This window comes from Leptonychotes weddellii, chromosome 10, assembly GCF_054177405.1.
Source record: "Leptonychotes weddellii isolate Sample4059 chromosome 10, ASM5417740v2, whole genome shotgun sequence".
Classification (NCBI taxonomy): domain Eukaryota; kingdom Metazoa; phylum Chordata; class Mammalia; order Carnivora; family Phocidae; genus Leptonychotes; species Leptonychotes weddellii.
The window spans coordinates 25,800,219-25,814,284 of record NC_138378.1 but is presented as its reverse complement, the minus strand read 5'-3'; the positions used below and the strand labels follow the sequence as shown (position 1 = coordinate 25,814,284).

The window sequence follows — 14,066 nt, the reverse complement described above, 5'->3', positions numbered from 1 at the left end:
CCTTCAGGTGGGAAGCTGTCTCCATGCTATGGAATTGTACTGTGGTCATTGTCCCTTATAGTTATACCATATTATGCACTTTGTAAAAGCTCATGAGATCCCCACAATAGCTCCAGAGGAAATAGCAGGGTTTCCATTTAATCGTAAGGAATTTGAAGCTCAGAAGGATAGAATGCCCAGACTTACAGAGCTAGTTAGGTGGCAGAGCTGGACTCAGATCTATGGCTTCTGACTCCTAGCCTCTATGCTCTTTCCATAGCCCACAAACTTCCCCTAATCAAGCTTGAGCCTGTAAAAATCATTCCCTCAGCTCCTTTCCATCAGTACTGCTTAGCCGATGGCCACGAGTGTGGTTGGTTAGGTGCCTACCTGGCAACCAGGGGTTAAAGAGCAATATGAACATCCCAAGTTTCAGAATGAAGTCTTTGCCCTGGGAGGAGATCTCAGTGCTCAGTGTGTACCATCCTACAGGTGCACTGACAGGACTAGAGATGGAGATGGTCAGAACATTGTCCTGTTCGGACACGAGCTGGGCACTCCAGCCCCCACGACTTGTCCCACTGGAGAGTGGAAACACAGCCTTTGTCCCGGCCGACTCTGAGGGGTATGGCCCTGTAAAAGAAGACAGAAAAAGAAAAAAATAAAAGAAGACAGAGGACAATGGGAACCAAGGAGTGCCAGCCAGACTGTGGGGAAAAATCCAATCCTGATACAACCGCAGGGGCGCTTTGGGGGAACATCATCCACAGAAGTACCACATGATGACACGGGAAGCAACCAGAGAGGCCAGGGAGGCCAAATCTCTCTGGACTTGAATTGTAGGACTCTCGGGCTTATAGACAGGCAGGAACTAGCCCAAGGTCACACCAAGTCAACGGCAGGGCTGGGTTGGAGCCCAGGGCCTAGTGACCCCAATGTCACACCACCACCCCTTGGGTGGACAGCCCCAAGGGCTGCTCAGGTGTGTGTGTTTGTGGGGGGGAGTGGTGAGCAGATACCTGTGGAGACGATAAAGCCCAGGCTTTCTCCATTGTCAAGACTTCGGTTCAAGCTCAATGAGAAATTGAAGGATTGGCCTCTCCGCAAGATGAGTTCCTGGCTGGAGAACCTGTCTGTGTGATGTGCCTGCCGGTTGGAGGTCACCTGCCAGTTAATGCTCTGCGGTTCTAAAGCTGTAAGACAGAGGGGGGACCTGAGGTCCTGGAAGGCAAGGGATGGTGGCGTGGGGCAATTACCAAAAGGACAGCTTTTGGGTGGGGCTGGTTGGGGAAGAGCCAGACTTCTAGGAAGAAGCACATTAAAATGCAGAGATCTTGACTGAGCATAACAAGCACTTCATAACCTGTTCCCCATGCTGCCCGTCCAGGCAGCTGAACCTCTGCGCACACTACCCCTGAGACTTTCTTCCCCTCCACTTGGTCACCTGTCACTCGGTTTTAAGGCCCCAAGGCCACGTGCTCAGCGTAGCTTCACCCAACCAGCCAGGAGAACCATGCAACCAGTTCTGTGTAAGCACATTCTGTCGCTTCAGCATCATTACGTTGGTGGGGGCGGGAGGATCAGACTGACCCGGGAGGAGGCTGTGTCTCTCAAATCCACCACCCACCAAGGGAAAATCTTCCTTGCTTTTTCCCTTTGCACCTTCCCAGACACCAGGTGCTTTTTACCCACTCCAAGATCCAGCAAGTGCTTATTCATATATTCTTTACTTTCTCTAGCTGTGCACCCCCTGGGTGTGGGATGGGCCTCTTCTGCTGGCTGGTGGCGGGGGGTGGCATGACACTGAGAAGCATTTCTAGGCCAAGAGATGGGGCAGTCACTGACCTGGAGGGGACTTTCAGATGCTCACTGGCAAGAGCGGTATATAGGGACCAGTCAAAGCCCCATGAGACCTTTGGATAAGACCCTGGGGACAAATACCTCGAACCTCCCCCTCCCCAGTCCCAGATTCTTCTTATGTGATTGTGGAGCTAAACTGAGAAGGGTTTATGATGGATGCTGTGATGTATAAGGAGGGTAGCCTAGCTCAACCTTCTGAGAAATGTTATTCCTTCAAGTTGCATTTGAGATGTTCTATCATTCTTCTTCTGCAGACCCAACCGGTTTCTGGCTTTATGATGGGAGTGTGGTGACATGTCCCAATGCCGGGCACAATTTTTTTTTTTATATGTGTCTGCCTCTCTCCATCAGAATGTACCTTCTTGATCTTCATATTTTGATGCCTAGCACATTGCTTGATTGTGTTAGGACAAACAGATAGACAAATGGATGAAGGAATAAATGAACAAATAGAGACTCATCATGCAATGACCATCATGACTACAGCTCAAAATTTAGTCGATAAGGAAAGGTGAGTATGGGGCATTCATTCAATAAACATATATAGAGCATTTTTTGTTTGTAGGACACTACATTAGGCGCAGTGTTGGAGGTGTAAAACTGTATGAAAAGTGGTTTTAACCCTCAAAGAGCTTCAGCCATGGGTAAGACAAGTGGGAATGAATGATGTAATGGGGTTAAGTCCACTGTCCAGAGTAAAAGGTGCTTAGGAGATGCAGGCAGAAAAGAATCCCTCTCAGTTGTAGGGATCAGAAAAAGTTTCATTGAAAATGTCGGGTCTTCGGGGCGCCTGGGTGGCTCAGTCGTTAAGTGTCTGCCTTCGGCTCAGGTCATGATCCCAGGGTCCTGGGATCGAGTCCCACATCGGGGTCCCTGCTCGGTGGGGAGTCTGCTTCTCCCTCTGCCTCTGCCTCTGCTTGTGTGCTCTCTCTCTCCTTCTCTTTCAAATAAATAAATAAAATCTTTAAAAAAAAAAAGAAAATGTCGGGTCTTGAAGAGAATTTTGTTAGATGCAGAGGCAGCAGCCTGCATCCCAGAAGATTCCTGAGGCAGGGCAAGCAGGTGTGTTGTTTGGCTAGCCCAGTGGCTCTGCACACAAGAGAAAGGTGAGGTGGGAGAGAGTGGGGCTCTAGGGCAGGCCCGGGGCTGGGGGCTCCCACCCAAGCAGTGCAGGAGATGGGCAAAGGCTCCTCATAGATTCTCTCTCAGGAGAAATGCAGACTGTTTGGGGTGGTGAGCCAAAGACTGCTGCTGGAGAGGGGGTTCAGGAAGTGTTCTTGCCACCCGCTCAGGGTATGAAAGATTCATTCACTCACATCTGCCATTCACTCATTCATTCATTCATTCATTCAACAGAGAAGTATTGAAAGAATAAAGTGATAAGCTTTTGCACAAACTCAGGGAAATGAAAGCATTCATGCAATCAACAAGTATCTATTGAATAAAGGGAGAGCAGAAAGAAGATGAACGTTCCTGTACATAAATACTGAATGACAGCCCAGATCTGAGACACTCTATACACCCCCGTATAACTGGGCAAACACTGAGCTCTATATGGCTTGTATAGAGCTAGCTTGTCAGTTGCTTGGTCTTTCTAGGGCAATGGTCCGTCCCATCGTTTTAAACCCGTTTCCTACCAACTTGCTTACTACCTACCGCACATCCCCGCCAGCTGCGATCTGGTAGAGCTTTACTCTCTGTCTTGTTTTAGAAAAAAGAAGAGCCTTAAAGAACATGTAGCTTCAGATCATATGAGTCTCCAGAGATTCCTCACCCCCCTCCCAAACCCAAAAGGAAGCATGCCTTTCTCCTCCAGGTGCAGCTCGCTACTTTAGACCATGAACTTTTTGAGAGCAGAACGTATGTCCCCAGATAGCCCTCTACCAAGCACAGGGGTAAGGAAAGAGGGGTTCCATGTCTGTAGCTTGCATCTGCCTCCCCTCCTTCTTTGCGCCACCGGGGGTTATGCACTATTTGCTGAGTCCCTAGTAGGGTTCTCCCTTTCATCTCAGAAACCAATGGCTTGTTTGTAGGGAACATGACAAAGAAAAGGCTGAGCTGCAGGTACTTGGCTGCAGAGATCCCGGAAGGAGATGAAGAGCACTGTGCATGCCCCAGGAGGTGAGGCCTCGCTCAGAGTGACTGTGATGGTCATCTCTGCATTTCCTGACCCCAAGCATGAGCCATGGCACAAAGGAGCCAAGCTCCCCATGAGGGCTTGTGGGATACCCAAGGCTTCTCTGAGCTGGAAGGTGAGGGGAAGCAGGCCTCACATTTGACATCAGTCTACTGCATGTCAACTGCTGTTAACAATATACAGAGCACTTTGCATACATCATGGCTGGAATCCTTATACAAATTGGAAACTGATGCTCAAGGAGATAAATGTCTTATTTGAGGTCTACCTAGTAACCGGCAGAGCCAGGTTCTGAACCCAGGTCTTACTGGCACTCTCCTGTTGCCGTGGTCCCCAGTTCTCTGCCTGGAAGGGAGACCCATGTAGGACCTTCAGTCTAGAAGTTACCCAGGTGGTGAGGGGACCTCACTATACATTATCCTCCCTGCTGCCGTTTGTATTCTGACAAAGAGGAGAGAGGGAGCATCTGGAAGAGAAGTGTCTCCCAAAAGGGCATTCATTCTACGTGGGAGGTGGATAAAAGGGGAGCAGCCTATCACTGCATCCCCGAGTGGACCGGTAGGTTGAATGCGTGCTCATAAAGCCTCTGGTGTGGTTTCAGAGAATTTTCCCCTTCCACAGCTGTCCCCTTCAGTCACTGTCCTGTCTCTGAACCCTAGCATTGGCTTTGCCAGCCCCCAAATCAAGGATCTGATGATCCTGTCTGTGGATTTCCTAGTTTCCTTTGCCCCGCCCACCCCTTGACAGAACATTAATTTCAGCCCCCTCTGCCTGAGTATAAGGGAAGGGAAGGGTAGGGAAGGGCAGGGAGAGGGGGAGAACAGGAGAAGTAAGGTTCTTCTCAAGTTTACAACCTCATGGACATTTATGAGGCTCAGAGCTATATTCTGCTCCAGTCTGGAAGGAAGGAAGGGAGGGAGGAAGGGAGAGTTGCATGACTCCTACAATTGACTTACGAACCTACACTCTTAAAAAACATCAGAGGGAAAGAAACCATGGAGATAGATGATATACTCACACCCTGATTCTGGATGTGAGCACATGGAGGCCCGGAGGGTGGCTTGCCCACAGTGGGACATCTCTGGGACTCTCATCCCAGTGTTCTCACGTTTCCATGCCACCTCCTTGAGTTACTGCTTAACTCCAGGGTCAGGCCTGGGGCAATTTCCCCAATTCTTCTATTCTGAGAATATCAGTGCCACCAGCAGTCCCAACGTGGTAGAGACTACTAAGCGTCTATCTCGATAGTCCCTCGTCCCTTCTTTCTTGGTAATAAAAGCCCCTATATAACTGGGCACTGCATTTTCCAGGCTCCCCTGCAGCTGACGGCGGGGGGTGGGGGTGGGGGTGGGTGGGGTGGGTGGTCACGTGAATGAGTTCTGGCCAATGGCCTGTAGGCAGAAGTTATACAGCTGCCAGGAAACCTCTTTTTCCCCCCCTTAATTGAGCTGAAATTCACAGAACATACAATTTACCATTTTAGCCATTTTAAAGTGTACAATTCAGTGGCGTGTAGTACGTTCACCATGTTGGGAAACTATCACCATGGTTTGGTTTCAGATCTGCTCATCATGCCCATTAGCAGTCATTCCCCATTCCCCCTTGGCAACCACGAACCTGCTTTCTGTTCCCATGGGTTTGCCTATTCTGGACATTTCATATGGAAGGAGTCACACAGCTCTGTGACCTTCAGGATTGGTTTCTTTCACTTAGCATAATGTTTTCAAGGTTCATCCATGGGACAGCATTTATCCGGAGCTCATTCCTGCTTATGGCTGCATAATATTGTTATATGGCTGTAGCCTATTTTGTTTACCCATTCATCCACTGAGAGACATCTGGGTTGTTTCTACCTTTTGGCTCTTGTGAAGAGTGTCGCTAGGAATGTGCTTATGCCAATATTCATTTGAATACCTGTTTTTAATTCTCTTTTTAAAAATGGTTGGCAAACCATTAAGAATCTGCTTACCTCCCTCTTCTTCCATCCTGCTGCCTGGAGTGTGGGTGTGATGGGGACAGAGGCCATCTGAGACCATGCAGGGCCATCCCCTGGGGATGGCAGAGCGGGAGCCTGGACAGAGTCAGGCCGCTGCCTTACCCGCCCAGAAGGGCCCACATCTAGACCTGTTGTTTAAGACAGAAGCAAGCTTCTGTCTTGTTTCTCTAAGCCATTGTTATTTGCGAGTTCACTGCCATTCATAACCAAGCCCAATCCCATATTTCTGAAATGTAACTCCCACCCACTCATTCTGCGGTCCACGTTGGGCAGAGATAACATGAGAAGCACAGAACAGATTCCAGGTCTCTCAATCTTCGTCAGCCTGGCTCTGTAGCTGAATCACCGGCCGCAGACCAGGGTTGCTCCCTGTGTGTCTGGGGTTTGCACGTGTCCTAGTTCCAGGAGGACCGCACCATCCGCTGCCGGCAGGTGGGCTGGCATGATAACTGATACTCCAATGGCTGGGTCTTCCCCACCTGCCCAGACCTTAGTCCCCATCTCCCCTCCCTAGACAGACTTTAATCTTACAGGTTTCTAGAGCTATTTGGGGCTGATAGATATACTAAAAATCATCTAGCCAAGTGTCTTCAAGCGTTTTGTTAGAAACCACATGAAAAAATTAGAGTGTTTAAATACATGGGTCTATAACAGAGTTTCACTGATATTTTCTCTTCTACTTCTTCCTCTTCCATTTTTTTTTTTTTTTTTGATCGCTGGTCACAATCCACTAAACTGATTTTACAATCTAACGAATGACAACTGGCAGCGTGAAAAACAGCGATGTAATCCAATATTCCCATACTATAGGAAGAACACTGAACCTCCAAAAGGTTACAGAGTAGTTTGGAAGCAGAGCGTGGCCCAGAAACCAGGTCTGGAATCCTGGTCACTGAGGGGCTGTGAGCCATTCCCAATTCCCCCTCTTCTCCCCACCGCTCCCCTCCGGGCACCTGGGACCCCTAGCTCCTGGCCAGCCCCGCATTGGCCCCAGGCACACAGGGCTTTCCTCTCAGATCTCAGCTCTCTTGAGCCTGGGCAGTTTCCCTTTGTCATTCCCCCACGTTCAGACATGTTTGATCCCTGTGCAGCACGGCCGGGGGGTGGGGTGGGGGAGTAGAGTTTCTTGGCACCCAGGTGGTGGGGAAGACGGGGTTCCATTGGCAGCTGAGTGAGAGCCTAGCAAGGTCCCCTGGGGTCATGAGGAATGAACCCTGGACTGTTGTTCTGAAGGGGTGAGGGTCCTCGGGCGAGCTCTCCACATCTCTGAGCGGTGCTCTCTCCATCTGTAGAAGGGGACAGTGAGACCGGAACGTCCTCCCTGGTAGGGTTATTATCGGGATCCCATCACTAGCGCCTGGGCCCCCAGAGGTGAGGGTGGGGAGGACAAATCCCTTATTATTATCGCACACATAATGCCAATAGCAGCAAAGGATAGAGGAGGGTTTGAGCTTCTTTCCTGGCTGCCACTGAGAACCTCAGATGCACTAGGCACGGTGCATCTTACCTGCATTATGTCCCTCAATAGTGACAAAAACCCTATGATGTCATTATCCCCATGTCTCGGATGAGAGATTTGAAAGTCCAGTCAGGTGACGTCACTTGCCAAATAACATGCTCAGGCAGAGCCTGGACCCAAGCCCAGGCTGGAAGCCAGTTTTGCTTGACCACACATGACTCCTAGCTGCCACCCGGTAGCCAATCAAGGGGACTGTGGAGTCAATGACTTGGGCACAGTTCCAGGAAGCTGTCACGGAGAAGGGGCCACCCGTAGCCTACTCCCTGCCTTGATGTTACATGGTCAGGGGGAGGGGAAGGAAGAAGGACTCCGTGGCCCCTTCACTTCCAAAGAGAGGTCAGAAGCTCCTGAACCAGGGGTTCTCCACCCTGGCTGCACATAAGAATCGCCTGCAGAGTGTTCTATTGGCCTGAGCCCCTTCCTAGACTGACTCAATAAGCGTCTCAGGCATAGGTCAGCATTGGTGGTTTTGTTTTTGTTTTTGTTTTTTTTTCTGTTGTTTTAAACTTGCCTGGTGATTCTAACAGGCAGGCGGGACTGAGAATCCCTCCCTTAGACTTATTCACCATTTAGCACACATCAGCACCCTCTCCCACCAACTGTCTCGCCTGAGCCATGTGGCTGCTCTGGGAGGGAGGTGGGGGGAATCACAGGCTCCTGTTCACGGAGGAGGAAACTAAGCTAAGAGCAGGGAAGGCAGACGCCTTCTGAACCCATCCCTCAGGCCCTACGAGAAACCCTGGGGCCTTGTTCCCTCCACTCCTAAGCCATAAGGAAAAGAATTTCTTACTTTGCCTCACACCCCAGGCCGGCATGCGGGCCCTGGGGAGCATGATTGCCCCATGTGTGGAGTGCAGCCCAGCAAGGTGGAGACAGATGGAGAGATTATGGGAGGTGAAGCAAAACAGCACACAGACAAGAACTGGGGACTTGAGAGGGGCTGGTGAGGGGGCCGGAGGGGGAGAGGGTCCTGGGAAGTCCTCCTTGATTAAAAAATGGACTTCATCTCATGGGGTTTTCTTCAGACCCCAAGGCAATGAGAGAAGAGGTTCACGAAAGAAGTTTCCAAGTAATAATAAAATATGTGGCCTAAGCACCCATGAAGCGGATACCAAAAGAGCCGCATTTTATTTTAGACTTATTTATTTATTTTAGAGAGATCGAGAAATAGCACGAGTGGGGGGAGGGGCAGAGGGAGAGAGAGGATCTTGAAGCAGACGCCCCACTAAGGGCGGAGCCCGACACAGGGCTCGATCCCACGATCCTGAGATCATGACCTGAGCCGAAATCAAGAGTCGGACACTTAACTGCCGGAGCCACCCAGGTGCCCCTAAAACAGCCCCATTTTAGAGATGCGGAACCTGAGACACGGGGTTAAGTAGCCTGCCCACGGTCACTCAGCCGGTAGGAGCACATCTGTGGATGCGCACTTGTAACCCTGGGGCTGTTCTACCTCCGCATGGAATCCTAGGCGGCAAAAGTGGAACCCTGGGCAGCCCTCACCGCAGGGGGATGCAGCTGCTGGCCGGTCTGGGTCCAGGGAACAGGGACCAGGGGCTGCCCCAGGTGACAGGAAGCTGGGCGGGGGGCTGAGCCAGAGAAGGGGCAGCTTATTCTCATTCACCCGCTGACCCCTGAGCCCCTGAGCCCGCAGGGGCGATGTGCCTGCAGAGGGAGCCTAGGTGTCACTCTGGTCCAGGGGGCTGAGACAGGAAGCCAGGGCCCCCCTTCTCGCGAGGTGAGCCCTGCACACTTCTGGGTTTACAGAAGGGCGGCAGGACCCCAGGAGGAATTCCTGGCTGCTTCTATAGCAGAAAGAGCCGCCAGTGTTCCAGCTCCAAGGAAAAATGTGTTGGGGCCGACCCACAGCCCAGAATGGCACGAGTCCTCGGCAGATGGGGCATGAGCCCAGGGAAGCTCTGTGCTCTGCCCAGGAAAGTAGCTGGCAAGAAAAGCTCACCGCCCCAGGGGGACCGAGGGTTAGTCCCCAGAACAGAGGTCCTGGCTGCCCGCAGGTGTGGACCCTGAGGACTCTGCCTCTGACCCAGGGCCCCCAAGTCCTTTGGGGGTGGGGAACAAGGCTCCCCCTCCAGGGTGGGCTCCAGGACGCTGCTCCACTTTGTGCAGAGCACGGCCAGCCAGGCCTTCCTCTGCCACCGTCGTCCCCACCACCGTCCCCACCACCGTCCAGGCTCCTCCCTCCAGCGGGAGTGGAACACCTGAGCCCCTGCTGATTCCAGCTAGAACCTTAAGTTAGGAGCCGGGCGTGCACCTGGGACCCTGGCTCACACCTGCCGACCCACCCACATTCATTTTCCTGTTCCCTGTGCCTGAAACACTCCTCACCCCACGAGGCTCCTGACCACGCCTAACTCACCATCCGTGACCAAATGCCATCCGCTTCCCAGGGCCTCCCCCAGCCCAAACCCTGGCTGAGCTTAATGTCCTCCTCCCGCCGGCCCCCACAGTGCTGGGTTTGGATTTGCAATGCAGCCTAATGACAGTCTGCCTTGCGGGTCACTTGCCGGTGAACTGGTGTTGTGAAGCACGGTCAGGCTGTGAGCTCACTGAGGGCAGAGACTCCAGCTCCGGTGGCTGGGTCCCCCACTGCATCTGCCGTGCCTCCTTTCCCTGGCTGTCCTACGCGTAAAATTCATTTATTCAAGAAACTTCTTCTGAGCACTGCCTGGCTGAGTGACTTGGTGCTGAGCTAGGAACTGCATGCGTGACAACGTGACAAATCCAAGGGAATGAAGGTATCCACCTGTCTCTCCCCTGCCTTTTGAAAAATTGAATTTTTTCCCTAACTGGCTAGTGTCTACATTCTGTCGTGACCTTAGGACATCTCTGGTTGATTTAGATGTTGAGCTCTTAGAGCTCAGAGTCTCCATGAGTCACGGGCACTGACACGCTGCGTGCGGCTGGGGGGTGGTCTCACGGCGGGCGGGCTATTGGGGGGTCCCTGCAGGGCCTGCGGAGTGATGGCCGTGCGCTCGCCCCCTGGGGTGAGCACGTGCCGGGGCCCAGGCTCCCTGCTCCCGGTTTCCTCTCATGGCGAGAGCGGTCAATACCAGAAGGAGCCCGGAGTCCGTCTACTCAGGCCTTGCATCTTGCAAACTGGAACCTGGGGCATGGTGATGTCAAGAAACACAAAGGCAGTTGGGAAGAGAGCTCAAAGGAGAAACCAAGGTCAGTACTGTTTTCCCGCGTCCCAGATGTCACACGTGCTCATCTCTGAGCTCAGCTCTGGTAAGAGGACAGAGTGGAAAGGGCACTGTGGGGACCTCATCTGGGCTCTGCTCCCAACTTCCTATGTGACCCCGGCAAGCCTGCCCACCTGGAGGAAGGGAGATGGCCTAGGTCACGCTGACATCCCCTCGTGCTACAGTCTGTAGGGTCCAGAGCTCTTGTTAGCAACCCGGCGCGAATGCATGTTCACAGGAGCAAACGGGGGACAGGGGAGGGGCTCGTGTTTGCAGCCACCCTGCCCTGGGCTTTGGGATTACCCAAGTAACCAGCATTCGCCTTTTGCATCATGCTGAAGGGTTTCTTTGGCAAACCTTCCCGAGGTCCCAACGACCATTCACGATATTTTACAGGTTTGACTCATGCCCTGTTTGGGTTTGGCGTCGCAGTCAACCCACGAGGCTGAGCACCCCTGACAGGCAATAATTAGCACGCTGCCCGGCAGGGGCACCGACTAACGAGAGCCCAGATCCTCAGCAGTGACCACAGGGCCAAAGAACCCGTACTCCCCGTAGCTCTTTCTCAACCCCTTCCCCGGTGTTGCTGGAAGGGACGGCCTCACGGCACACCTGCTCCTTCTGCCACGGGAGGTTTCAGCTCATCAAGTCACTTTCAAAGAGCCTGCGGTGCTTCCGGATGTGTGGTTTACTTAGGAGCATTCCAGCTGTGCTAATGATTTTTTTTTTAAATCAACTTACATGCTGTCACTCTCGCTCTCCCTTGTAGTGCTGAGATGTGCTTTCCTTTGCCTACGTTCCTGACAGCTGGAACAATTGCACTGAGAAATAGGGGAAGCAGGGCTCAGCCGGCTTGAAAAGGCCAGACGTGTCCATCTGTCTAAGGGACGTGACATCCAGCTGGGTGGAATACCCGGCCATTACTCAGGACTACATTCCAAACATGTCCTACCCCCGGAATCGCGCTGGAGGGATGAGGCAGCCCCTGAGAAAGAGGCGCCCGTGAATACACCATCCTTCAGTACTAAGATCTGGCCTTCAGGGCCCCCCGGGGCAGATGTCCCAAGCCAAACACGGGCCTCTCAGGCTGGCCCGGGAGAAGCTTGGGCTTCCAGCAGGGACCTGGAGGGAAGATGCCATGCACTCACCCGTCATGTTCGCCTTCCTCTGCCTCTTCTGTGGGAATGGCACGGACAGATGGACGTAAGGTGTGGGGAGATGGCTGGGGATGTCCTTACCATTTATAGCAGCCTCTCCTACACATCTAATTAGAATTCTAATGAGGTGGGCGAGGCACCAGGTCATTCCTGTAGTGCCTGTAAACGTTTCCCTTACGACATATTTGTCATCCAGTGGAAGGTCATCCTGCTTGTGCAAGACCAGCTTGGGCAGAAGAAGGGAGATAAGAAATGCCAGGGGTTCGCTTTTGTGATTTTTTTTCGAAGACGAACTTCCTGGATTGCAGATATTAGGAAATGATGTCATGCTTTTCTCAAAGGACCTTGCCCAGAGCTTGTGCTAAGAAGTCCTCTGGGGGGAGGGAGGGGGGTCAAATGGATGTTTCTACAGAATCCAGGAGCAGAAAACGGCGTGGTCCTTTCTCCACGTACACAGTGTTGGTGTTTTCTGCTTGCACAGGAGGAAAGAGACGCTCTACACGGCCGGCTTGTTGAGGTTGCAGTGCTGCAGAAAGAGCGCTTGGTTGGGAGCTTGAAGCAGTGGGTTCTGATGCAAGCAGGGCCCTGGGCCATCACTGAACCTCAAAGCCTTGGAAGACCCCCAGTGAACCGGGGGGGGGGGGTCATTGTGTCCACCCTTCTCCGCTCCCTAAGTGCTGGGAACAATCAAATGAGGTGGTACAAGTGTGAAGTGCATGGATGTGGACTGTAATGGAGTAAATCCAGACCGAGGGGAGACTGTTCTTTCTAAAGAGGCAGCCGGGACAGCCACAGAGCTAGTCGTGGTGACACAGTTTCATCCCGGTTCTGCCCCACAGTATCTGCAGGAGGGAGGGTAGGTCATGGTCGCTCTCTGAGCCCACGTTCTGCAAGGGTTTAAAAAGGGTCGGGGGAAGGGGATGACTCTGACCGTCTGCATTTTGCATTCGCTGGTTTGTCATTTACACATTTTTCAAAAAATCCTAGTGTGGATATTTACAAGTACCAAGGTTTCCTGTGATCGACAAAGGAGTTTAAAAACATCATAATGCTTCAAGGAGTCATGAGAGAGCAGAGATTGCTCAAGGCGTTCCCCAGGGGTAGAGTGAGAATGAAGATCAAGCATCATGATGACAAGATCGGGTCTCTAGGGAGAAGGTGGGAAGACTGGGCCTCGAAGAAGGTGAGACCGGACAGACAGGCGGGATGGAAAAGAGGAATCAACATCCTCCATCTGTTCTCTCGGCTCCCACAGCATTTCGTACCTGGTGCACTTTGGGCCCCCGATGGCCGTATGTGTCTCACTGGGCTGGTTCCTCCGCTTTGGTCTGCCCCCATCCCTAGACTGAGCTCTTGAATATACAAACTGTGTACCATTCGCATCTTCTCTGAGCCGAGTGGAGGGCTTGGCGCACAGCAGGAGCCACATATTTTTGAATAAGTGAATCCATCCATCACCATAAACATGGAAATATTAACTACCATCAATTTAGTGCTCCCCGTGGGCAGGTCAAATACTTCACATCTATTACCTTTTCTCATCTTGAGAGCAATCCCATGACATAGGTACCATTATTGCTATCTTGCAGTGGGGAGAAACGGGTGAACTTGAGTCTCTGCAGCCTGGAGATTCACACCCATTTCTGAGCGACTCCAGAGCCTATTTGAAGTCGGCTGGCCAAGTGCGGTGGGAAAGACTGAGTTCTCTGGAGGGTCCAAGTAAGGTGGCACTGTGCTCATGCCCATGCAGAATGCAACCCCCTCTTGGCTCTGGTGGATGACTGAGAAGAGAGCGGAGGGCAGAGGGGTGTATGGCACGGAGTGTTGGGCCCCAGTTGTGGGTCTTGGCCCTTGCCATGGCACTGGCCGTGACTCTGAGCAAAGCCCTCCTTATGCTGGGTCAGTCCCGTGGAAACCCGTAGAACTGTGTGCATTGTTTTGGCTGAGGGTCTGAAAGTGCGCTATACACTCTTGAGTGTGGCACCAAGAGGGGTTTGTTTATTATTACTTCTGTTGTTGTTGTTGGCTAGGAGCTGAGAAGAATTGGACCCTGGGCATTCCTTTCAGAACAAGTTGCCCTAAGATGTGCTATTTTGGCATGTGGATCGTTTTGAACTGAAAACAACCAAGGCCCACAAGACTGAGGAAGAAACGTCGACTTCCCCACTTCCCCAACTGCCTACAATGTTTTTTTAGAGAGGACCTGCTCCAGGAA

General features: G+C 52.1%; 1 protein-coding gene across 1 annotated transcript in view; it reads right to left on the bottom strand.

Moving 5' to 3' along the window:
- Positions 1-12,033, bottom strand: part of TGM3 (transglutaminase 3) — a 38,931-nt gene extending 26,898 nt beyond the window's left edge. The window contains exons 1-3 of the mRNA XM_031027000.2: positions 11,843-12,033; positions 999-1,172; positions 370-612 (exon numbers count right to left, since the gene is read on the bottom strand). Coding sequence (XP_030882860.2) covers positions 370-612; positions 999-1,172; positions 11,843-11,999 — 574 coding nt within the window. The 5' untranslated portion in view covers positions 12,000-12,033. The remainder of the gene's footprint in view (positions 1-369; positions 613-998; positions 1,173-11,842) is intronic.
- Positions 12,034-14,066: the final 2,033 nt, after the last annotated feature.